General features: G+C 40.9%; 2 protein-coding genes across 2 annotated transcripts; one reads left to right on the top strand and one right to left on the bottom strand.

The window, feature by feature from the left end:
- The first annotated feature begins 5,057 nt into the window (after positions 1-5,057).
- Positions 5,058-13,649, top strand: LOC109982626 (dual specificity protein phosphatase 19-like). Its single transcript, XM_020631924.3, has 5 exons — positions 5,058-5,328; positions 7,074-7,315; positions 8,866-8,912; positions 9,109-9,261; positions 13,027-13,649. Exons 2-5 carry the CDS (start codon positions 7,093-7,095, stop codon positions 13,231-13,233), a joined length of 630 nt encoding a protein of 209 aa, XP_020487580.3. The 5' UTR covers positions 5,058-5,328; positions 7,074-7,092; the 3' UTR covers positions 13,234-13,649.
- Positions 13,650-18,348: 4,699 nt separating this feature from the next.
- On the bottom strand, positions 18,349-24,049 carry cdc20 (cell division cycle 20 homolog). The gene is made up of 11 exons (XM_020632008.3): positions 23,939-24,049; positions 23,094-23,311; positions 22,619-22,761; positions 22,313-22,409; positions 22,106-22,231; positions 21,694-21,890; positions 20,545-20,639; positions 20,224-20,455; positions 19,960-20,085; positions 18,877-18,994; positions 18,349-18,789 (listed from the first exon to the last, which is right to left on the bottom strand). The coding sequence occupies exons 2-11, from the start codon at positions 23,287-23,289 to the stop codon at positions 18,611-18,613; spliced, it is 1,509 nt and encodes a 502-aa protein (XP_020487664.1). The 5' UTR covers positions 23,290-23,311; positions 23,939-24,049; the 3' UTR covers positions 18,349-18,610.
- Positions 24,050-26,046: the final 1,997 nt, after the last annotated feature.

The raw sequence follows: 26,046 nt of genomic DNA, 5'->3' as shown, positions 1-26,046 counted from the left end.
GGAGCTGCTTTCTTATTCTCACTTTCACCTCCTCCTCTCCCGCCTCCTCCTTCTACACAGCAGCACCCCCTTCTCCTCTCCCTCTCCTCTCCTCGTTTTATCCTCCATGCATACAGATAGATTCCTTTTAGATGAAAAATAAATAACAGTAAAGCCTTTGAAAGCTCACTCATTACAACTCGTGAAATCAGTGGATTTTACATTTAACATCCTGTAAAAAAAAAAAAAAAAAAAAGGAAATAAAAGAATGGGAAAAGTCAAGTTTTCCAAATAAAGTGAAAATTATTTTAAATAAAAAGTTTTGCAGTGAAAGTATTAATGCAGGAAAATGTCCTCTGTGTCTATATTTAATTTATAAATGAACAAAACCAGATATAGTTTAGTCCAGTGTGGCTCAGTTGGTAGAGTCGGTCGTCTCTCAGGGGTTCAATCCCCAGCTCCTGCAGCCACATGTCAGATGATTTAACCCCAAATTGCTCCTGCTGCTTTGTTGCGGGAGTGTGAATGTGTGTGAATGGGATTAGTTACTTCTCATGGTCACTTTAACAACTCTGCCATCAGTGTGTGAACGGATGTGAAAGTTGAGATCTGCGGTGTAAAAACGCTTTGAGTTGTCAGAAGACTCGAAAAGTGTTATACAAGCTAGAGTTAGTTACTCAAAGGGAGGGGAAAGAAGAAGAAACTTTTCACCGCTGCAGTCCTGATGATCCTTCTGAATAAGGCTGTAGGTTACTTTTTTGATCCCACGTTTAAAATCTCGCCTTATGTTTTAATGATTGATAGAATTGAAAAGTCACAAGCTTTAAAAATTATTGCACAAATACATGGTCAACCACGTAGCCAGTGTATTTGTGCATTTTTTGACAACATGCAGGAGATTGTATATGCATTCATTGGAAACCAAAACAAAGATTTACCCAAAATGTGGAGCCTATAGGACTTCAGTTATCTGTATTATTTCATGTTAACGAGCATCATTTATTTTTTGTTTATTTATCCTTTATTTTAGCAGGGAGGACCCACTGAGACCGAGGCCTCTTTTCCAGGTGAGCCCTGCAGCAATACAAAAATAAAAACAGAACAAATATAAACACTTAAAAATAATTGCACCATGTCCATTTCAACGATTTCAGATTTTAAAACAGTTGCAGATTTCCTTCCCTTGTAGTTCAGACACTTGATCGTTGAAAAAAAAAGCCGTATGAAACAAGAGAGGGCGGCTCAGCTGTTCCACATCAGCAGCTGAGCAACACTAAAAGCAGTCTTTCCTCATTAATTTTTTCAAAGTGATCCATTTTGAGATCTGGTCAGGAGGGTAGTCAGGTAAGGAAGGGGTTGACTGATGAGTGCACCGAAAATAAACAAAATACTGTGCTGCTGTCTAATTCGAAACTCTGGTATTGTAGCAAGCCTTCTGATGAAGGTCAGGAGAGAATCAGCAGCAGGTACCTGAACTCACCTGGAAGGATCAGCAGTGTGTTAGCATGATAGCATGCTAGCATTTAGCGAACTAAACTTAAACAATATCACACTCAAGGTTGTGTTGTTGTTCTGAATATCCACCAAGCTGCGATCAGCCATATACAAAAAGATCACCCTGATGGGAGCTGTAGAGTCAGGACATGATATGACATGACACAAGGGTACACCACCGTACACTGACACTATACCACACCGCACAATACGATCAAGGGGTGACATCACGAAGGCTATGTTCACTTTAGTATATGAACTTTGACCCCAGCAGGCCTGTTATATCAACAGGTCCTGCAACTGGTCCATTAAAACTGGGAATGACGCTGCAAAGTGTGTGTGTGTGTGTGTGTGTGTGTGTGTGTGTGTGTGTGTGTGTGTGTGTGTGTGTGTGTGTGTGTGTGTGTGTGTGTGTGTGTGTGTGTGTGTGTGTGTGTGTGTGTGTGTGTGTGTGTGACAGCACTAATGGTTGTCAGATGTTGGAGGAGCTTCCCATGTTAGCTACGGCCAATACACACACACACATAGAGACACACACACACACACACACACACACACACACACACACACACACACACACACACACACACAGGTTTCTGACTCATGGTTCAGCTCACAGAGATCTGAGTCAGCACTTTCCCTTCGATCCGTCACTTCTTTCTTCCTCTTGTTATTCCTTCCTTTTATTATTATTATCCTGTTTGCCTTTCTGTCTTTCTCACCATCTATCTTTCTTTCTCATGTTTTCATTTCCTTCCTTCCTTCCTTCTCTCTTTTTCCCCGTTCCCTTTTTTGTTCTTTCACCTATTCTTTTTCCCCTTTCTTCTTTTCTCCTCTTGTTTCCACTTCTTTCTTGCTGCCTTCTTTTTTACCTTTCCTCCTTCCCGTCCTTGCTCTTTTCCCCTCTTTCCGCTCTTTTTTAGTTTCCTCTTAAATTTCCTTTTCTCTTCCTTCTCTCCTTCCTTCCTTCCTCCTCTTGTTCCCCCTTCCTTCTTTCCTTCTTTAATTTTCTTCTCTAATACTCTGCTGGGTGTTGCTGTTTGTTGGTGTTAAACACACTTGCACATACACATCCATCCCTCCTCTACTTTTCTCCAGGTTTCCTCACTTTCACACTCCTGTTCTCTCTTTGTCTCATTACCTTTCCTCTCACCTTCTTCCCTCTTATTGTATCCTCACTTCCCCTCATTACTCCTTTACTTCCTCAACTTTCCTCTCCTTGTTTCATTGCCTTTCTTCTTTCTTTGTGTCCTTTTCTTTCCTCTCCTCTTGTATGGTCCTCTCCTCCTCTTTTCATCCACTGTCTTTGCTGATCCTTGACCTTTCTTGTTTCCTCTCCTCCTTTTTACTTGTTTCCTTTTCTTTCCTCCCATTTCTTTGTTTCCCCCACTTACTTCTCCTCTCCTTCTTTGTTTCCTCTCCTCATCTTTTTCTCAACGCAAAACAAACTCCTTAAGTTGAACGTTCTCTGTGTGTGTGTGTGTGTGTGTGTGTGTGTGTGTGTGTGTGTGTGTGTGTGTGTGTGTGTGTGTGTGTGTGTGTGTGTGTGTGTGTGTGTGTGTGTGTGTGTGTGTGTGTGTGTGTGTGTGTGTGTGTGTGTGTGTGTGTGTGTGTGCGCGTGTAGACTTAAAGCTCTGATTTCACCCAGAAACTCTCTCTCTCTCCCTGGAAATATTCTTGGAAACTACCAGAATCTGGTCCAACATAAATAAGAGCGCAGCTGTCCACGCACGCAATCATGCACGCACGCACGCACGCACGCACGCACACACACACACACACACACACACACACACACACACACACACACAGTATTGCAGAGGATTGAAAATGATCTTCAACAATTATTGATTTTGCTTCAGAGGCTCAAGGTAAAGTTAAACTGCAGAGTTTGTCCTGAGGGTGGAGCTTAAAGAGCATTTCCCTGTAACACTGATGAACTCACTATCCTCAGCGTATTATAGCCACATGCAGATAGACGGAAATCTTTTAGGGTATAATATGTGGCTGTATATGTTCTGAGCTTAGATGTCTAATGTTTAAAATTCCCAGGATCCCTCACTTCTTCAGCACATGATCAATGATCAATCTGTGTGTCTGTTGTTGTTTTTGAAGAGACAATTGGAGCAGAAATTAGATACTTCTAAATTTGGACAATGATGCACTTTTCACTCTCTTTGAATGAGTGACAGGATGTAGGTATGTAGGTAGCTCAGTTTGGTAGGTAGGTATACGGTTGTGGGTATATTAAGGTAGGTAGTCGTTGGTGGCTAGCTCGGTACGTACAGTATAGTCAGGTAGGTAACTGTAGGTATAGCTAGGTAGCTCAATTGGGAGGTAGACACTTGTAGGTAGGTGGGTAGCTCGCTTGGTAGTTAGGTCGTTGAAGGTATCAGGTTAGCCAATAGGTAGGTCGTTGATAATAAGGTAGGGAGTGTAAGGTATGTAGGTAGTTCTAGTTCGGTAACTCGCTTGGTAGGAGGTAGGCATGTAGGTAGCTCAGTTGGTAGGTAGTCAGGTACCTGTCTTGGTAGGTAAGTAGGTTGGTAAGTAGCTCGTTTGGTAGGTAGGTAGGTAATAGTTATAGATAAGTTGGTAGATAGGCAGGCTGGTCGGTTGGTCAGTAGGTAGGTAAGTACATTTATTGGAAATTGAGGACAGACTCATTCATTCAGACACTGCAGTAACAAAAAAACCTACTAGCAAATGTCAACCTCTCAACTGAGCTACCTACCGAGCAAACCAGCTACGAATAGCTACCTTAATATCCTACCTAACTAACTATACCTATCTATTGACACATTTTTTTTTTATTATCTAAAGCCTAATGAGGCCTGTAAAACCTGAGGGTTCGTCGTCTGTGGAGCAGGAATCTGCAATGAGACAAAGCCAGGAAGGAGCTGAGACATTTAATGAAATTCAAATATATATGCTCCTGTAAATAAGGGCACATACTTAATCCTGTATGTTTAGTTATTTCATACATCGTTAATTGTGATAATCAGACAATATGAGAGGTTTTCATTGTGGCCAGTTTTTATTAAATGAACTCTTTTTGGTTGATCATACATTTAGTCTTTCTTTTGTCCTTAGAAGAAAACCTGTGGTCATAAAACTTTGAACATGATTGTGAAAAAGTGTTTTATTTTATTTAACTCATTCAGGTTTTTATTTCATTAGGCTGTAGTAGCTCGTGATGGCAAGGATGTGGCTCCCCCTTGTGGACAACATTTGAAACATCATCTTCTACCTTTACTATATTAATATTTTTACATTATCTACACTGGGATTCTTGTCATTATTTATGAAGTTATTACGTAGAAAAAAAGGATTGAATGTACTCTTTTTCCTTAAGTAAAATTTGAATCCAATAAAGGGACCATACACTGTAAGACGCAATGTTTATGACATCATGTAGTACTTTATTTATTTGATTAGAGTGATTTTTGTGCAGGTCTTTATTCTAAGTGCATGGATTTGTCACCATTGTAGAGCACTACAGTGACAGGCTGACAGACGGCAGGTTTCATGTTGCACAGCAGCACTTCAGCCTCCCCTCTTGCAGACTCAGTCCTCTCCACAGTTTAACTCAGAGAGGCCTGAAGCTGGTTAAACTGGGTCAACTCTGGATCTGGTCTAATGTGGACCTGGTTTGTCCAGCGTAAAAAAAAAACCTGACCCAGAGTTTTCAAGTGTTTTCCTCCTCGACCAGAAGGTGATGAAAGACGACCTTTGCTCCTTTTTTGCAAACTGAAGCGAATCATCTGCTCTGTGTCTGGAGTTTAAACTGCCATCAGCTGAACCAGAACCAGTCTGAGCAGAGGCCGGACCAAAGCTGAGCATCTGAAGAAACAGGTTTTTATCAAACAAAGAAAATGATACCAACTCTTAATAGACCTATTTATGTGGTTAGTTCATTGTTTAATCCATGAGATATGAGCCTAGAGTGTCTTAATGTATCTGATTGGTAACTATAAGATACAATATTATGAACGGCATTTAACTCATCCTGCAGAATAACAGCTGCAGAGCACATTCATGCGATTATGGGGAATTGTGTTTGACCTTTTTCTCCCATTTGCATGCTTTCTAAATCTAGCTGTTTTCCCCAAAAACTGCATTCCCCAGCCTTAACTTGCATCTTCCAGTCGTGCATGCTTTAAATGTGGCCAAGGAAACATTCACATATAAACTGCTAAAAGGATGTGGCCGGATACAGCTTAGACAACCTTAACATGTTTGAATGGCTGTATCTAAATGAGTCCTTAAGGGTGCATTAAAAAACCCCAACATAGAATCCTTCAGGTGCTTTCAGATAACCTAAGATGCATGTTTACAGTGTTTGACAGAACTCTTTTTTTATGCCACTGTCAAGAAGGATTTATTTATATATACAATTGCAGAGATTGCAGTGATATACAGCTGTAGGAGTTAGCATGTGCAGAAAGTCTTACAGAGATCATCAGCAGGATCTCGGTCTGAGTTCTCGGCTCGATGGAGAGCCAGAAAAAGACAAAGATGGATGTCACATGAGAACTTTAAGTGGATCTGATTAAAAGCTTTTCAGCATTCAAGCATCCACTACGACTCGAAATTGATCCAAGGAAGGTGAAAAGAGAGGCTATATTTAGCAATCTTCTCCAACTTTAAAAAGCCCAAAGAAACACTTCACATGCTGCTCAAAGGAAACACTTAGATTTTGTTTCTGAGGACGGATTTACCAAACAATAACCAACAAGAAGAAGAGGAGGAGAATTAATCAAGCCAAAGCCAACATCAGCTGTAAACACGACGCCTAATGCAGAACATGTTATTCCTAAACAAACATATTAAAAATAATAGAGTTAAATAATGAGCTATGATGGAGTCTTATTATATTTTTTAAGAGGGTCTTGGGGATTATTTTCCACTGGCCAAGATTTACATTTTGTCCTTAGGACAATTGGACATTGCAGGAAAGTAAAGAGTAGTAGTGTTTTGAATAACAAAGTGTAAGCGGAAATGCATGCATACATTTTATTTTGTTTTCCAATGTTAACGAGTAAATGTTGGTTTTCCTTCGAAGTCAACTCTTATCTTGTAACCTAAGAGGAGAACAACGTCGATGATAACCAGTAGATTTATGTTGTTTCCTTGAGATCTCGACGTATTTATTTTGTTAACTTGGGATATCAATGCTGGTTTTCCTGTGATAGATCTCAGGAAAATTGCTGAACTTTTAGAATCAATGGAAAACAGGGTTGTTATCCTGAGGTAAAAAGATAAGTTAGTTGATATCCTAAGAAAATGAAATTCACTGGTTCTCATTGGAAAACAGAGATAAAAAAACAATGTCCCCTTGTGGCTTCTGTACAGAAGATATATCAAGCTTTAAAGATCAAATTTTTTAACTAAAAGCAGCTTTAATCTGTCCAACTTCATCTGCATAGCAATCAGTAAAAATACATATTAAACATCGTTTTAGGGGACTTTGGAGAACAATGTAAACACAATAGGACCCAGGATTGAACCCTGGGGAACACCACAGAAAAATACAACCTCTTATTTACAACATATTCATATATTTAAAATTCATCTGATTACCTTTTAATCCTCCTGAGGTTCCAGTCTGGTCCAGTCATGCAGTCTCTGACAGAGGAGATCCAGAGTTTCCCTCGAACGCGGCTCAGGAAGCAATGCACCCGTGTGACATCACTGAGCGGCCGCCGCATCATCGAGACCTGGAAGGGCTCCACGATCACCGTGGTTGAAGACCCCGTGCCCCCTGAGACGATGCTGGGATACATCCCCGACACTTCCTGGGACGTGCAGGTTGGCATCGTCAAGCCCTTCCTGCTGCTGGGTGAGTGAACGTAACAGATAATTACTGACTAAGACCTGTGGGAGCCAACTGAAAGTCAAACTTCAGTATTTCAACTCAATGTCTGTAAAAAGGTGAAGAAACCTACCAAAAAGAAAATGGATTGAGAGGGACTTTGTCACTTACTGCACGTTTTATTTTGTGTCACATAACATTTTATTTTTTAAAATACATCGTATGCCTTAAAGGCAGGGTTTATAATTTTCGAAAAACTAGCATGATTTTGAAAGTAGCATTCCCTCAGTGCTCCGTCTGTACCCCCTCCCCTCTGTGCTCCCTCTAAAGCCACGCCCCTCACCTACATGCACGAGTGCCATTTCTCCAGAAGCTGACCTCAGCTCATCTCTTGCATTGTGTAGAAACTACGTCGTAGTGTGACGTGCTTTGAGTGTGGGCTAGTGCACGCAAGAGGTAGAGAGCGAGCAGGGAGACAGGGAGGCTTGTGATTGGTTCATCAGATTGGTACCTCGTGGCAGACATCGGTTGAAGTCTTTACAGGCTTACAACTGCTACAAATGACAGATTTTCTTTGTTCCTTTTTCAGAGAACATGAGTTATTAATTTCTGTCAGGACCTAAAGACAATTTCAACCATAAAAAGTGGATCCCTGTCTTTACATTTTTAAATCAAAGGTAATACTTCAAGACTTTTAAGGATCTTTATGTTTGAAAACATGTACATCTGGACTACATGTAGCCAAAAGTTAATGTTTTCTTCACATTCAAATTTGTTTAAATAACTCGACCACCTCTGCATTGCACGCTGATCAAATCAAAAGTGGTAAACTCTGGTTAACAAATAAGGTTGGGCCTCAGTGAGGACTTCTTAAACATGAATTTCTCCTCATGAAGAAAGAAGACACTCCAAACGATTGGATTATTCCACCCCCTCCCCTCGGGAAGCGCTCCTGCCCTGGAAGTCACCTTCAGTCCGCCGACACGTTCAGCTCAGCTTCAGAGAAACCTGAGTCCAGACGTTGGTGGTGGTGGTGGTGGAGAGGGGGAGGGGAGTACAGGGGGAGATGTGGCCTATCAGGGCTCACCTGTTAGCAGGTGGAACATAAATGACCCTGTGACCTGCAGCAGACACTCTGCAGGAGGGACTCAGGTTAACTGTTTGGTTTAGCACTCTGGACAGCGACTTGATTAAAAAGAAAGTCTAAAGTTTAGAGTTTGTTTTTAATCGGGTCGTCATGGTTTAGACTCTAAACCATGACGACCCAAACAACAACATCAGAAAGCTTTGTTTGGCACTATATTATACAAAACAAAAACAAATTAACAAAATAGAAAACTCAATTCATTGTTCTAATTTTGCTCATAAAAGAATTCAATATTAAATTGTGTCTCTGTGTGTGTAAAGATATTCAGAGTTAAAATTGTTATTGTGTTTGTGTGTATCAACAAAACAACCAACAGAGCAGTTGAATGTTTTTTTTTAGCTTTATTTCCTGCAAAATTCTCTAAATCTGCTCAACAAACAAAAAGTTTAATTGTGTTTTGACTTTTATCGGTGTGTGTTTGTGTGTGCAGGTTCCCAAGATGCTGCCCATGACTTTAGCACTCTGAGAAAACACAAGGTGAGTCTCTTCAAACACCCATCAGCCATCTTTAAATTAATCAATGTGTAAATTTAGAAAACCACACAGGTGAAGAGTTTTATATAAAGAGCTTATGATGCTGATTTTCATTTGTTTGATTGTGTGTATTTATCACTCACACCTTTTGATTGTTCTCTGTGACATATCAAAGATGAAGTCTCCTCCTCCTCTGCAGGTGTCTCACATCCTGAACGTGGCCTTCGGGGTGGAGAATGTGTTTCCTGATCTCTTCATCTATCGGACCGTCAGCATCATGGATCATCCAGACGCTGATATTCTGCTCCACATGAAGGACTGCTGTGACTTCATCCAGCAGGCTCGCAATGAAGTAACACGTTACTACCATTTAATGCAGATTATACTTTATTTATTTTGCATTTATCATTGCAGAAATGAATAGCGTGGTCTATAAAATAAACTGAGGGAACATAGGGAACCTAGGGCTGAGGGAACATAGGGTTGAGGGGACATACGGCTGAGGGAATCTATTGAGGGAACATATAGTTGAGGGAACATAAGGCTGAGGGAACATAAGGCTGATGGAACAAAGGGCTGAGGGAACATAGCGTTGAGGGAACATAGGGTTAAGGGAACATAAGTCTGAGGGAACATAGGGCTGAGGAAACATAGGGAACATAGGATTGAGGGAACATAGGGCAGTGGGAACCTAGGGCTAAGGGAACATAGGGTTGAGGAAACGTAGGATTGAGGGAAGGCTGAGGGAACAGAGGGCTGAGGGAACGCAGGGTTGAGGTAACATAAGTCTGAGGGAACATAGGGCTGAGGAAACATAGGGAACATAGAGTTGAGGGAACATAGGGTTGAGGGAACATACGGCTGAGGGAACCTATTGAGGGGACATAGGGTTGATGGATATAGGGCTGAGGAAACGTAGGGCTGAGGAAACATAGGGCTGAGGGTACATAGGGCTGAGGGAACATAGGGTTGAGGGAACATAGGGATGAGGAAACATAGAGCTGAGGTGTTATTAGTATCGAACATTCATACAACCTTAGTGAGAGCCGCTCCACCTCAGTTAAACCAAACAACCCAATCAAGTCCAACAACAAGAAACAATCCCATGACAGCAAGGGATTATGAGAAGAAAAACACAGGTTAGGGTCTTAAAATGAGGCTGACCCATGTTGAAGTACCCCACCTCCCCCCACCACAACCACCACCTCCCCCTCCTCTGTTTTGAATAATAGATGTTTAGTTTTGTTCATGTTTTATTAAAGTGCACACAGATCAGATCTCAGTGTCATACAAGCTTTTAAAGGAGAAGCCTGCGGTTCACCTTAACATGACACCACACACACACACACACACACACACACACACACACACACACACACACACACACACACACACACACACTCATTAGGCAGTCATTAGGGGTGTATGATTACGGGAAGTGTGTGTGTTCATTATGATATGTTTCTGAGGACTGTAAGGGGTAATTCCAGCCCTGATAATCAAACTGATGCTTTTTTTTTAAAAAGCAGGGTCACATTACCCAGCAGGCCATCTGGCTGGAAAGCAGTTTAGGTATGAACGCTGTCATGACAACGACAGCATCATGTGACTGAGCTTAGGGCTAAGGAACAGATACCGAAAGTGGGGGGCCATGCTAGGTTTTGTAAGTTTTCATCAACTTAACAAAACTTAAAAATCAGGTATGAAAAAAAGAGACATCCTTAAATGTACATAATCATTTAAAAGTGACTTTAAGAAATACAGGGGTGATTGTTTCCCAAGATTTGGGTCCCACATTGCCTATAATTTTTTTTTACATCAATATCCTTTATGTCCAGATGCCAGGATTTATTTGACATCAATGACATCATTATTTATTGATTCCAGTAGAAGCGGCTGAATGTTCGGCAGCACTTTGAGTCCAAGAATAATTTCCCCAAGGGGACAATAAAGTGTGTCGTATTGTAATGTTGAGTAGGTCCTTAATAAAGCAGAACAGCAAACAGGTGCTCTTTGGGGAGGGGGAAAAAATAGGCTTGATGTGTGTACAGAGGCGCTGCTTGTCAACAGGCAAGACAGGCAACAGCTTGGGGCCCCAGACCAGTTAGGGGGCCCCAGAGGGAAGGAGAGAGAAGAGAAGTTTTTTCTTGCCATTGTAACTTCTGCTACTTTCTGCTGCTAGAGATTTTCTAAGGGACCCTGTCAGTTATGGGCCCTTAGAATCATCCTAACTTTTCTCCCCCTTAAAGCGCCCCTGCCTGTTGCTTAATGTTGTTGCAGCTTTGCCAGTCAAGGTTATAACTTCATGGTTGTCATGTGCGATGGCATCCTTGAACTGCTCCTACAGGGGGGAAATATTCTGAGGTCTGTATCTAATTATTTTAGTATTTGAGACAGCGCCTTACTGAATTTGATCCGCTTAAACAAACAGTCTGTTTGACGGAGCACTGCGACGTCTTTAAGCTCTCGTCTTCCTCCTCCTCCTCTTCTTTGAATGAACAGATTGACATTAATGAGCTCAGCTCTGCGTTCAGCCTGTTAGATACGCTGCTGTTGTGTAAACCCTCCATGTGAAGGAAAATAGAGGCTGTAATGGAGAAGCTAATGAGGCTCTCAAGGCACTAATGAACAACACGTCTATTACCTAAAGAGCAAATTTGTGGTGTGGCTCATTGCCCTGCATGTCAGGGCGTGAACTGCTCTGTCTGCTGGTAGGTAGAGCCCCCTGTTGGCCAGAGAGCACCACTGCAACAGCTTCATGTTTTCTCTTTTTGGCTAAAGTCATGGATAATAGAAAAAGGTTGAAGCGAGTGCAGCACTGGGTCAAAAAAAAAAGGAAAGTAGAGAAATGAGGCGCCCTTTAAGGTTAGGGGACCGAGGTCAGATGGCTAATAAATAAACTGTCCTCATTACAAACAAAGTTCATTGTGAGGTAACTTAAAGTCCGGGGCACATGTCCTGACGAAGACTCAGTTAAATCGAAACGCTTAGACTAGACACGTCCTGCTAATAAAGGATTTTTATACTGCATCAGACTGGCTCGGACTTTCAGTTAAGACCGCCATTACTACATAAGAACTTTGTTTGTAATTAGGACAGTCATTTATTTGGTTTCTTTCAATCTTTTTAAAAGTAGGTTGAAGTTGTTGGAGGACGATGCTTCAGGTTGTAGATGCTTTGACTGATGACTTTCTGCTCTGTGACTCCCCTTGATCCCTACCTGTTGACCAGTTGTGATGTCAGCCTTGTTTTTGTTAGACACGCCCTCCACCTCCATGTTACCTGGCCAACAAACCAGCCCACCTATCGGCTGATACACACTAATGTGGAGGCATTTGATTGGTTGTCCCTACCTTTTTGATTTTTTTTTTACCTTACCTTCAATTGTGTACCTACCCTATTTAAATTATGTTTATAAATCTGTTTCTTGATGACCTTGATGAAGGACACGAGCCGAAACGCGTCGGTCTAAATTGTTAATAAAGTTGATCTTCTTACTACAAGTGTTGCTGGAGCATTTTGACCTGCTCTGTGAATCAGGACATGTTGATCTGTGTTTGTGATTACTTCTTTTACCTCTAGATTCTTAATCTCAATGAGGTTTCTCCTGGTTAAATACATTCTGAATAAAATAAATAAAAACGCATTAGCCATTTGTCAATAGCCCCCACTTTCTGGTGACAAAAAAGCAGTTAACACTATTCAGAGCAACAAATTTTCGATAGACATGTGAAGCACGTGAGTCCGGTACCACACAATAAAATATAACTACGGAAGCCCCAAGCGGACATGCTCCAAAAATTTTAAATTCCTCCATTTCCCTTTGATTACGATTGTTTTCCCCTCAGGATTATTGTCTTTTTCCTCTGAAAAACAAAGCTGGTTTTGAGACAGTAAAGCTTGCACAAGATGAATGTGTCTAGATCTCGAGCAAACAACTAGAAATAATTTGTAATGACAGGAAAAGGGAGTAAAGAACATTTAAAGATGTGTGTCCACTCCAGGCTTCTGAACATGGCCACTTCAAAATAAGATTTCTCTTTTATTCTCTTCTGCCCGAGAGGCTGAAATCAGTCACTGCAGCTTCGATAATACCTGTTTCCTGTTTCCTCTTTAGAAAGGCGTGGTGTTGGTCCACTGCAACGCCGGTGTTTCGCGGGCTCCTGCGGTGGTCATTGGCTGCCTGATGTCATGTGAGGGCCTGTCCTTTGACGCTGCTCTGTCATTGGTCAAATCAGCTCGTCCCGCCTCCTCGCCAAACCCAGGTTTCCTGGAACAGCTGAGGAAATACAAAACGCCGATGGTGAACGGATCCAAACACTGAAGGAGGGAAAAGGAAATGTTCAGAATGAATCGGCAGTTTAAGAACTTAGTGATCTTAATGAGACTACAAGATTTTAGTGTTAGAATATTTCAGATATTTTTTATAGTGTAGAGAAAGGTCTGGTTTTATGATGCTGAATAATCAAACCAGAGGATACATATAAATCAGATTTATTTCAAAATTTGCACAGTTCTTGCCCTCTATGAATTGATCCTGACCCCAAAAAACATCAGAAATGTATCGATGAGTTTGTCTAAAGTCATTATTATTTCAGAAACAGTTTTCACACTCTTATAGATTTGTTTCTTTTTTCGATTTCCGTTCTTGTAGTCTTGTGTGTTATTATTGACCATGTCCTCTTTGTGCCGTCTTTTTCAGTCGTTTACGTGTTTTGTCAAATAAAAGTTCTGCTTTTGAGGGAATTAATCCTCTGCATTTGACCTATCTTTTCTGTTTAAAGAGGACATATTATCCCGCTTTTCAAACAGTCCCCTGAGGTCTAAATGAAACATCTGTGCTGTGCTTTGGTCAAAATATAACATGAATCAAGCACCAGAGGAGGTTTGTGACCATGTATAAACCAGCTCTCTCAGAACGCTCCGTTTTGGTGTGTGTGTCTCTTTAAATACAGTGACCCCCCCCCCTGAGTTTTCCCCGTAAACATCACTCCTCTGTAACGAGAATACAAATGGCAGACCTGTGCAAAAGTTTTGTTTTAGGCTGGGGGTGGAGTCCAGGAGTGGAGATATCAGGGGATGGGAGGGGATTCTTTTTTTTTACCAGAATCCCACTGTGACATCACGAGGAGAGCACATTTGAAACGGAGCATTTTTCTCTGTGTTGCAAGACTTATGCAGACCACAAACAAAGGACGGGATGGATTTATTTTACATTTTGTGGGTCAGTAGACACTCAGGTTACCCAAATATATGTTCAAAAACACTGTAGAAGTGGATTTTTCAGGTTAACCTTAAAAAATAACTGATAACCTGATTTCCAACTCTATCCACTGTCCTGTCTCTACAATAAAGGTACACAAATAAAATGCAAAATCATTAACTAAATCCTTAAAATATGGACTATAACCAAAGGCATAAAGAACATACAGATCCTCCTTTCCTGAACGAACAATCCCTGTTTGAAGTGTTAGAGACCTCTGCACACTCTGAGAGAGAGAGAGAGGGAGAGGGAGAGCGAGGGAGAGTGAAGGGGGAGAGAGAGAGGGGGGAGAGAGAGAGGACTCACACAGAGACAGACTGTCTGAGCAGCGTCTGGATGGCAGCATGACGAAGATGTCTCCCCAATATGTAAAGGAACAAAATTATACAGATTCATCCTTCAGCTTGGAGTCTGCCCCCTCCTCCTTCTCCTCCTCCTCCTCCTCCTCCCCCTGCTGAGGATGGGCTCCTTCTGCTCGGCTCTGGACGGGAAGATGGCAGTGGTGACCACCACGCAATGTGGGGAGTCTCCTGTAAAGACTGTGACAGGTCAGGACCTTTTCTTTCACCACTGTTTATCTTTAAACTTTTAGACTGTAACAGCTTACTGTTTGAGCAGGATTTCATCATCAGTCACTTCCTTGTTATTCATTATTTGCCTATGGAATATTATATTTTACGAAAACCCTAAGTGGACATACATCTATTCATTTTGTTTATTCATTTTATTGGACTCGGCTTTCTCATAACAATGAGTACATTACAGTTGATTCAAGATCTCAAGATAACTTTGGAAAACCAGTGTTGTTATCCTGGGATAAGTCCAGATAATGGGAAAAATATATATCTAGCTCAACTATTTAATTTTAAACTTACTGCAGTTCCTCTAGTGTCCACTCGAGGCTGTCTCCTGCAGTGAGTCAATCCCCATAGAGCCCCATGTTAAAATGACCAACTTTACAGCTGAAATAAAGATGTTTACATCCTGGTATAGAAACAGTTTTGGTCTCCAGAGCTTTCTCTTCATGACAACTGAATTTTTATACAACCCACCTGTTTACATTATAGTAAGGCTTAAAGTGATGTAGAATTAGGGGGCGTGGCCTCTTTGAGTGACAGGTAGGAGCTGTCTGCTAGGTGTCACCTCAGCTAATTCAGTCTCTAACCTTTAACCTCTGGGGTGTGTTTGTGCTGTTGGAGCTTTTTAGAGATTCTTTCATGTAAATATCAGACTAATAATCGTTCTGGCTGTGTGACATAATGTTTCAAATAATCAGTCTGCACTTCACACCTAGCTTTGATATCTTAGCATGCTAACCACTCCGTCTCTTCAAACCTCTGCCAAACAAAAAGGGTCGCTTTAAAAGGTTGCTAAACTGGAAGGTGGTTGCAAACAAATCAGTGACAAACTGTGTTCAGGTCTTATTTATACTGTCTGTATTTTGCCTTTTGTGCTGAATGTTGCTTGTTTAAGCCGAGCTTAGAGTAAATGCATGTTTTATGTGTGTGCTATTCAGAGATTATTTATTTTTAAAGATGTAAAATTATTTTCTTTTTAAATTCAGCCGGATGACAGTCTCATAATAACAACGAGTCTCTCCACTCCGCTCGTGTTGTTCTACTTGTTGCCTCAAAAGCCTTTTGACAGACAAAGGCCTGAATACATTACTGAGACAAACACATACACACACACACACACACTTCTACAGCCGCCCACGTGTCATCTTTAATAGTCTGTTAAGTGTTGCTGCTGATTATGAAGAACCAATTAACAGTAAATTAGCCAGCTGACCAATCAGACAGTCCGCTGTTGCCATGAGGTTTTATTTACAACCACAAGAGCAGCTCTGTGGGACAATATGTGCACACACAGACTGTGACGCTACATACATTAACACACACTCTAGTTATTTACGGCCGGCCTCATCAACTCATCACACTTTTAGTCCCGAAGAGACAAACATCTGGTGAGACAGGCGTGTTTGAAAGTGGAGTATTTATCCCTTTAAGGGTCAAATATTAAATGTGTATGTGTGTGTTTCTGGGAGGAATCCTTTTTTAAGGAGTGCCTCTGCTCTCAGAGGTAACAGGTGTGTCAGAGACTCATCATGTCAGGGATGGAGTTACATAGTTAATATGTTACGGAAAGAATCACTTTATTTCTCCTGAAATAAGTTTTATTTAAACTCTGGACCAAAGGTGGTAAATATGTAAGACCCATACAGACAGATTTTGTGGAGGTTGCCAGCCCAATGGATTCTTGTTGTACTTTCGCTCTCCTGTTTCTTTCTGACATGTTAAAGTAACAATATGTGGGAATTCTGTTTGGTGCACATTGGCGCCCCTACGAACAACATGCATTGGTTGACAAAAAGAGGGTGATGAAGAGGGGCTTTATGTTTATCAAGAAATGAATCCTATAAAATCTTAAATAAAGGATTTTTATTAAAGAGCAGCGGTTCTTAACTGGTGGGTCGGGACCCAGCGGTAACCTCTGGTATTGAAAAATTAAGTGCATGTGGAACTGCAAAATCCTGCAGTTTGTCGAGTGTCCACTAGAGGCTGGCTCCAGGAACACCCGAAGTCAAATACACCTGACAGACAAAAAATAAATTTTTACAGCCTGGTACAAAAATACAAATAGGTCTGATTAGTTATTGTCATCATGGGCACACATTGTATTGTTTTTTTAAAACAGCTCAGTTTTGACTTTGAGAACAATACATGTTATCCATAGTTAGGCTTGTAGCTGACATGATTGACAGGTGGGCATGATGTAAGGGTTCGCCAAGAGTCTTAAAACCCACCTCAGCTCCAGATCTCAGCCTATCGTTAGGTTGACTTAAAGTTAGGCTGAGACAGGATTTCCAACATGGCGGCTGCTGCCGATGAGTCTCCGGAGCCCCCTGCAGGAACAGATGGGTGACGTCACTCAGGCTTCAAACATTTATATTTATAATACTATGGTCGGGACCCAAAGGTGGGTGATGAATGTGTGTCTGGAGAAAAAGGATGTGAAAAATATTTTCAAACATGTTTGTATTGTTCCACCTCTTTGTTCTATTTGTCCCTAATGACGGTGTGAAAACTCCACTAATTGACCTTAAAATAAATCTGCGCGGTTGAAGAATTTCAGGAGTGTGAGATATTAGTTTAAATAAAAGAATCAGCCATATATTTCCGGAATCCATTTTAACAGCAATGACATTTAGATAATGAAGATGAAGGTTTCTACATGTCTCCTCTCTCGTGTTGACTTTAAGTTATATTTTTAAGGTCCATTGTTGCTTTTATCAGATGGGACAGCTGACGAGAGACGGGAAATGTCGGGAGGGGAGAGTAAGGGATGTCTTGCAGCAAAGGGTCTATATTCTATAGCCTCTGTACACGATGTGCACGACATAACTGCTAGGCAATACTGCCCTACAAAGGCAAAAGACCTGAACTCTCCAGAGTGTAGAACTGAGAAAGTCTTTTTGTTGTCCAGCCAAATGAGTTGTAGGCAGAATATTGGAAATGTGGCAATTCATTGTTTTTATAATGAGGTTATTAATGTTCATAAAAATCTTTAGCTCAAACATGACCTTTGACCCTTATTTGGAAGTTAAGGTACTCTGCCTTTGCATTGCCTGTACAATAATACAGGCTCATGCCAAGGCATTAACTTCCATTTTATACTGTATTTCACTTGGTTGCATGGTTAAAATAACACAACACTATTTCTTTACTACACTTGGTCAAGCTACTGTGTGTGTCAGAAGTGCTTGATGACAGATATTAAAAAGGCATAACACCTTAACTCCACTGCAGTAAAACAGTAACTTCACTTTTATCCACAGCAAAACAAAGACAGAAGACCTTAACTCAGTTTGAGCGTTCAGGAATGCTGCAGTACAAAAGCAAAGAGCCTTATAAGTGAAGTTACTGGACTCTGCCTCGGTTTCTCGAGGGCTTTTGGAAGTTAAGGCAAATACAAACTACTATTTTCTCAAAAAAAACAACACAATTGACTCAAGATATGTCCTCAACATCTGTAATGTTCCAAAAACTCACTTAAAAAAAAAAAAAAACAAACCCAAAAGAAGAGGAAATTAACATGTCCTTTTGTCTCAATGCTCTGTAATGTAATCTTTTGTCCAAACGCAGAAAGGAAGAAACTACTACTTTTGGATGAAAATGATGTTTGAGTCAAAAAGGATTTTAATGGAACACAAAACCAGTTTCAGACGCAACTATGGTCAACATAAAGATAAAACTACTGTGGTTTGGCTGACAGATCACTCATTGAGATAAATATTTAAAGGCTTGAACTGAGCTCTACAACAGCATACCATGTTAAAACTTTAACTTTATTACAAAACATTTGCACAAAGCTCATTCAATGATTGGAACAGAGTTCAGAGATAAAATGGTCCTCAAAGTGAAGACGGGATAAACAGTTATCTGATAGACTGATGGATGACGCTGCTGGTGGGTTTGAGCATCCTCTCTTTGGCCTTCTTCTTCACGGGATCCACCTCGAAGCTCTTCCACAGACGGATCGTCTCGTCACCGGCGACGGTCGCGATCGTAGAGCAGTCGGGGCTCATAGTCAGACTCAGAACTCTGTCCTCGTGGCCTTAAAAAGGAAGCAGTTTTACTTTTAGAATAGCGTTCATAAATACCACTGGATGTTGATACAGACAAAACAAATGAAGTACTATACCGTTGAGCTCTGCGACCTTGGTGAGAGACGGATACTTCCAGATGACGACGTTGTTGTGAGCGTAGCCGTGAGCGGAGACCAGCTCTTTGTAGTTTGGAGCAAAAACCAGCGACGAGATCTAAAAGCAAAGATGCGAGTGATTTAGGCAAAGATCTGTGTTGTCTCAAACTGCTCAAATCAACCATTTTTAAAGTCCCACATTTTACACTTATTACCAACAAGATAGTTTTGAAGGTTTAAAGAGTTTGTTTGCTGTTGTCAGAGCTAATCTCTGTCAGTGGTAGAGTCTTAAAAAAAAAAACAACAAAAAAAAACAACCCCTATGGTCGTTGCAGCTGATAAAACGCTTACTTGTCTCCGTCCGCTTAAATTACAAACTCACTCCTAACCTACGACACAGAAAATGCATCACATATAAAAGCAGAGGATTTCATGAATGAGGAAACTATTGAAAGTTCTTTTATGACTTGTTATTGAGATGTATTTATTCGAGCAAGAGCACTGGGCAAGAATGAGGCTGCAATGCATCCTGGTACTTGTAGGCACTGCTAGCCTGACTCCACAGAAAGAAGAAAGCTTTCCGAGTCAGTACATCTCTCACTGTAGCTCCAGAACAACCTGAGATGTGTTTGATTGAGGAAGCAGAGAGCGCTGATATTAGCCGTATAAGATCTTCAAATTCATACAGTGGCCTCTCTAATCCGAGGAAAATCTAGTTTAGCCACTGTTGGCTGGCCAGTACTTGGGCAGGCCGTCGGCTTCCATTGTACTTCATTAAAGAGAATAATGGCTGTCAGATTTTTAATAGAACACAAGTTTGGATGGTGGGTCAGTGTGGGCCCCACTGTGGCCTTTGACTTAAATTCTGTCATTAAAATAGTTTAAGTGAGCAATATGTAACTCTGACATGTAGTGTTTAAAATGGGTACTGTAGTCCAAATTAAAAACATTAGAGGGCTGTTTTAAAAGTTCATTAAAAGTATTCATGAGGTGATATTTACACCTAGATATACTACGAGCCATGAATTATTTGGGGAAAACAGACAAATCTTTGTAAAATTAGACATTAAACACTGTAGTTACCTGCGACTGTGTGTCCAGTGAGCTGATGCAGGAGCCGCTGTTTACGTTCCAGATCTTAATGTGACGGTCACTGGTCCCGCCTCCTGATGCCAGGATATTTGGTTGCCATGAACACCATGCCAAAGCCTAGAATAATAATAATAATAATAATAATAAGATATTAAAATGTGATTTCAGATTTGAAGGCTTAGGAAGGTGTGAGGTGTGTTCAAGAAGCAGAACGATCTGGAAGACTAAAACAGCTTCTAGCATGACATCACTCACCTTAACAGCTCCTTGGTGTTCACTCCAGCAGCGCACCGGTTGGCTGGGGTTCCCGCCCTCCTGCACGCGTGGCCACACACACACCTGGTTGTCGTTTCCGCCGCTGGCCAGGTATCGACCATCAGGCGACCACGTCAGGCCACACACCTCTTGAGAGTGACCGGTGAGCGTGCCGATGTGATGCTCCGCCACCCGCACGTCGTGATGGTGGATGTGTCCGGATCTGGAGCCACTGCGAGGAGAGAAGCGTTAACTTCGAGTCACACAAAGACGCAGGCGCGTGTGAGTGTTTTTGTATCAGACACGAGGAGAGGACTTTACCTGGAGAGAACGTGCTCGTTCCAGCTCAGACTTCCCACTCGGGAGGTGTGGCTCGTCATGCTGCGTAAACGCTTCTGAAGGTCGACATCCCACAGCTGAGGAGACAAAAACGGTTGTGAAATTTTTGGATAATTTCATACATAATGATATTGTTAGTTTAAAACAATATAGTCTCTGTTACTCTGTAGCTTTGGTACTTTTCAAAACTATCAACAATTAGTCCTATTTTTAACCCAAACTTGTGGTGAGAGAAAGAGACAGACGTTCAAACATACTGACGTTTTGCGCCTTTTGGAGTCTCAAAAAGCTGCAAGAACTACATTTGTACTGTATATCTTACAGGGCTGTTAACTGGTTTCTAATAACAAAGAAGTGGAATATTTAATTCATAAGACAGGTGTGTAAGAGAGGAATGAATCCACACAAACAGTGTAGTTTTCCTGCAACTTTACCAGAATCATATCTTTGTTTAACATTTTGATATCATGACAATCGTGGTCCCATTACAAACAAAGAGCAGATGTGTTGTTTAAAATTAAGGCATTTTTTGCTGTGTTCATCTCATCTGATTCAGAGGATGTAAACTTGCGTAGAAGCCACCAGCGCTCGAGTCTGTCAAAGGCCGTGTGCAACGTTGCAATATTATTTTATTTTTTTACTGTAAATACAAGCTTTTCTGAATTTGATAACCCCAGCACTTTTTTTCATGAAATTGTGCTTCAGTTTTAGACCACACATTAAAATCTGTCTTTTCAACCCTCAGTGAGAGGATGTAGAAAAAAAAAAAAAAAAGAAGCTGCGAGCTAAGCTGCTCAGTTCGTCTGCTAGGATTCATGGAGCCAAATTATTTGCCATTTTATAAAAACACATAAGCTGAGTTAAGTCACAGCGTTGAGGAAGTATTGTTTATCCAAACATCTTTGACATCAGGGAGGCTGCAAACTGAAAAGTTGTCATCATCAAGTGCTGTGTTTCAATCACAGTATCTTTCTACATCCTGTTGTGAACAAAAAGCAGTCAAGCTAAAAGCTGTTCTGGCTACTCTGACCAACAGTCCTCAGCAGACCATTTTAAAAAAGGGTCCAAATACAAACCAATAGTTGTTGTGGGATTTTGATGGTTTCAGACGGGCCCTGGCGTCACACTGACCTGAACGTTGCAGTCGCTGGTTCCGATGGCGAGGTAGCTCCCCTCTTTGGTCCAGGACAGAGAGCAGATGTAGTCCTCCTCGCTCTCCAACTTCATAAGCAGAGTGATGTCACCCTGAGAGGCGTCCCACAGGTACACACTGTTATGAAGAGCCACGGCCAGAGTATTTCTACTGCTCCAGTCGAACAGATTCAAATCTGGAAAAGAAAGGATCATACTCAAGTTAGCTGGAAGTGTACGGATAAACACAGGAGCTACAGAACGACAGGCTGTAACCATAGCAAAGTGAATCTCCAAATGACATCAAAAATTATTTTTAAATTGTGCCGACTCGCCCTCTTTCAGGAGGGCAATGTGAAAACACCTCTCTCGAATCAAGCTTTAAAAACTTCTCAGTAAGATGAAGACTTACAGAAATCGTTTCGAAGCTCAGGGGCGTCCAGGATTCTGTCTGGTGTTGAAGAAATGTATCTTGTCTTTTTCACAGAAGCAGGAGTCGTACCCTGACTGTAGAGGACTTTCAGGTTGTTCTGATAGCCTGTAAATTAGACAAAAGAATTAAAAACAAATCTTCACTTCCTACATTTGTTCTCTAAGCTTGGCATACAAATGCACTCACCCTCGGGAGCATTCAGCGGCTTCCCCCCAAGGTGCAGGATTTTTGCATCCTCCATGTTGAATCCATTCAGTGACTTAGACCACGCCTTCTGACTTTCCTTTGAAAACAGAAACAATGAGTCATTAAAATATATCCTGCATACTGACTAGACTTCGCAAATATGTTTCCACAGTATTTGAGCAACTTTTGACAGTTCTCCCTCTCTTACAGCCGGTTTTGTTTAAAATACGAAAAAAAAAAACCTCAGGTGGCACACATGCTATTGAAAAGTATTGATCATTGTCAGAGTTTTTAGGAATAACTCACCGATGTCGCTGATGCGCTGTTGGCGTCCACAGGCTCGTTCTCCTTAGTAAGCAGGAAACTCGCCACGTCCATCTGTTTGCTGTTTCTGGTAGGGATGAAGCGGTCACCCCCCATCTTGGAGGGTGTTTGCTTTTTACTTTTACCTGTTTGACAACCAAAAATGAACCTCAAATTATCCATTTACACCCACAAAGTCAAACCAAAGAGTAGGGATATAGCTATACAATCCAAACTTGATACACATGTGGACAATGTGAACCATTCTGACAAAAATACACAGTACATTATTGCAATAGTCTTTTTAACCAAGCAGAAGTGCTACCTGTTTTTTTTTTAATTCAGCTGGGACTTGCGCATGTTTAAATGTTACAGTACCAATGTATGATAACACACAAATAAATAAATTCGGGTGTTAGGTGTGTCGTCACATCTCTACTAAATTACCAAGTGAGGTTTGAAACTTCACACACGTTACCTGGAGTTTTGCTCGGCGTTTTGGACACGCTCTGGGACGTGTTAATGGATTTTCCCGGTGATAAACCGCCCAGGACGGAGCTGCTGCTGGAGGAGGAGCTGGCCTTCCTCTGCCACCTCGCCATGGGAGCGTTTGTGATGGGCATGTCCAGCTTCAGGATGCTGTGGATGTCGTTCTCAAAACCAAACTGCGCCATTTTATTCAGGTCTGCACACCACCTGTTCACCAGGACAAAGCAAAGTGCGTAAAGTGTCTAACAGTGAAGGGCTGACATTACCATTTGCGCTAGTAACAGTTAACAGAAAGAGGGCTAGGTGTTCCCGTTTGTAGAGTGACCGTGCTAGATGGTGGCTTTCAGCCCAAGGCGTCTTTTGACGGCGTACTTAAAACAGCTACAGAAAATGTCTGTTTGTATAGTTCAATCAGGACTTTTCCCGTTTCTAACACGTTACAAGATACTACAACCACAGGCGCATTCGGCTGAAAGTCACCAGTTAACACGGTCACTCGTTACACCGAAACACTAGGCGACGTACGCTAATGCTAACGAGCAGATTTGACTTCACTTTAACAGCTCATGTGACGTTAAAAATGTCTTTGTAAGAATGTAGTCTCATTTGTTTAAATATATTTGCTTTAAGATTATCATAGTTACGCTTGTCGTGGTATGGGTGTCGGCTAACAAACGAAGCTTACCATAAACACGTTACTATTTACGTACACAAAATGAGAAAACGAGCTCAAGTTAGCATTTATCGCATGGCCTACTTTGATACTTCACTTCCAAAATAAAAGCAAAGTAAAAATGACAATTTTCGAGGTAAGAAAACTCAAACTCTCCTTACCACTTCTGATAAACAGGACTCTCCACCAAAGCGTTTCTCTGTCTGTCGTTTAAATTTCGTTTCGACGATGACGTCACGCCCAGTTCCCTAAAGCGCGTCTGTGATTGGCTTGTTCAAGGAGCGGCCGTTAAAAACTGGTGGATTGCCAGGGCAACGTTTTCCTATGCGTTGATGCGATTGGTGGAGCGTGATTCTCTTCTTCTTCTACTGCTTCTTCTTAAGTAGGTTACTAGCGGGTGACATCTAGCGTTTGAAGAGATTGGGAAAACGGGCCAAAGTTACATATCGTTTGTTTTTTTTAAAGTTTGTAATGTTTTGACATTTATTTTTTGTGAAGGGAGACTCTTCATAGGATATTTGCATGAAAAGCAATACCGCTCCCTGTTTTGGTCTCTTTCTTTATTGGCTTTCTTTTAGTCTTTTGTGATCTTTATTTAAAACAAACAAAAATAATAATAATAATAATAAAAATAATAATATATATGTATATATGTATCTATATATATATATATATATATATATATATATATATATATATATATATATATATATATATATATATATATATATATATCTATATATATATATATATATATCTATATATCGTACACTGATGTTCAGGTTTTCAGAGCTGATCTAACCAGCAGAGGGAGACATTTACACATTTAATCTTCTTTATTTTCCTTTGTAATTTATCCTTTTGTCTTTGATTTTTATTTCTGTGATTTTTTTTTAAATTCTCTTTGAGCTCTGCAGATATTCTGTGAGGACCCCTCTTCATACCAGTGTCAGAAACACGAACAGACAGTGTTAGACATCTTCTCAAACAAAGAGGAAATGCAAAAAACATCATTCAATTTCTGAATGTCCCTCTAAATATCAAAGGTCAGAGGAGTAATATGAAAAGTAAAGTAACTCAAACGTCACATGAAAGTACAAAGCTTCCTGTTCGCTGCTCTGTTGCAGCTGTGGATCCTTTTTAATTTTAGCTCCATTTATTTTGGGTGCTTTGTCTATTTTTAGGTCTGACGTCTCGGGGAAATTACGAGCTGAGGGTCAGTTTTGTGTGGAAAATTACACAGTGGAGCGAGGGAGGAGTACAATGAGGAGGGATCATTCTCACCAGTGACACGACTCGTTACCCTGTGACCTCTAAAGTACACAATCATCACTTTTGTTGATGTTCATTTCCATTCTAACTGTACAGTCATTTCATCAAAGAGACTCTTAAAACCTTCAATAGCTGAAATGTTTACATGGTCAAAAACATTTTTTTTCTCCCTCTTTCTAATTCAGGTGACTCTCTACAGCCAATCAAAGCAGTGAGTCGGCCGCAGCGTCCAATCAGGAACATGTGCAGCATCAGGAGGCGTGTCCTCGGACATACTAATAACTGCAGTGTCAAAAGCTCCAAGACATGGTAAACACTTCTCATATTTCTGTTGAGATGCCGTGATTCAGTGATTCAAATTGATAAGTCTACTAGCATTTTTTTAATTTTAGATCTACCGCAACGTTTCTGATTTTGTGTTTGGATCATAATTTACTGTTTGGGACCTTTAGTGTCCCCTGAACTGGAGATTAGAATTTCCCCTTTTGGTAGCTGGTTTGATGTGTGTGCTCTCAAACAAGAAGCTGTTTGTTTGTTTAATTGTTTGTTGATTCAGAGCCGACATCATGATGAGGATTGGTGTCAGGCTTTTAGCCACTTCCTATTTAAGATGTCATGTCTATTTCAGCAAACTGTTTGCCTGATGAAGGTCTAGGACTGAAACGTTGTCACTAAATGTTTGTTTTCAAGCCAGACAGGAGTTAACCTTTCAGTTTTTGATGGACGCATTGCTCTATATTTAATATCTATATTTATGAAATGGAGGTGCAAAGGAGTTTTGTTCTCTTTTCTTTTTAATGAACAAAAATTGCAGCAAACTGCTGCTCACGTTGCAAATGTTATGTTGAGAGTGTGTTTCCTGCAGTGTTTGATGGACTCATTTCTCTCCCTCTCTACTTTACGATGGGTTAGGGTTAGGGTTGTGTCGTTTTAAAACATGTTCTGAAGTATCAACGATTGTAAAACATGACTACTCCTACCCACACATTCACACACT

The sequence above is a fragment of the Labrus bergylta genome, chromosome 13 (assembly GCF_963930695.1).
Source record: "Labrus bergylta chromosome 13, fLabBer1.1, whole genome shotgun sequence".
NCBI classification, from domain to species: domain Eukaryota; kingdom Metazoa; phylum Chordata; class Actinopteri; order Labriformes; family Labridae; genus Labrus; species Labrus bergylta.
Note: the sequence above shows the minus strand (reverse complement) of the source record. Positions and strands in the feature narration are given on the sequence as shown.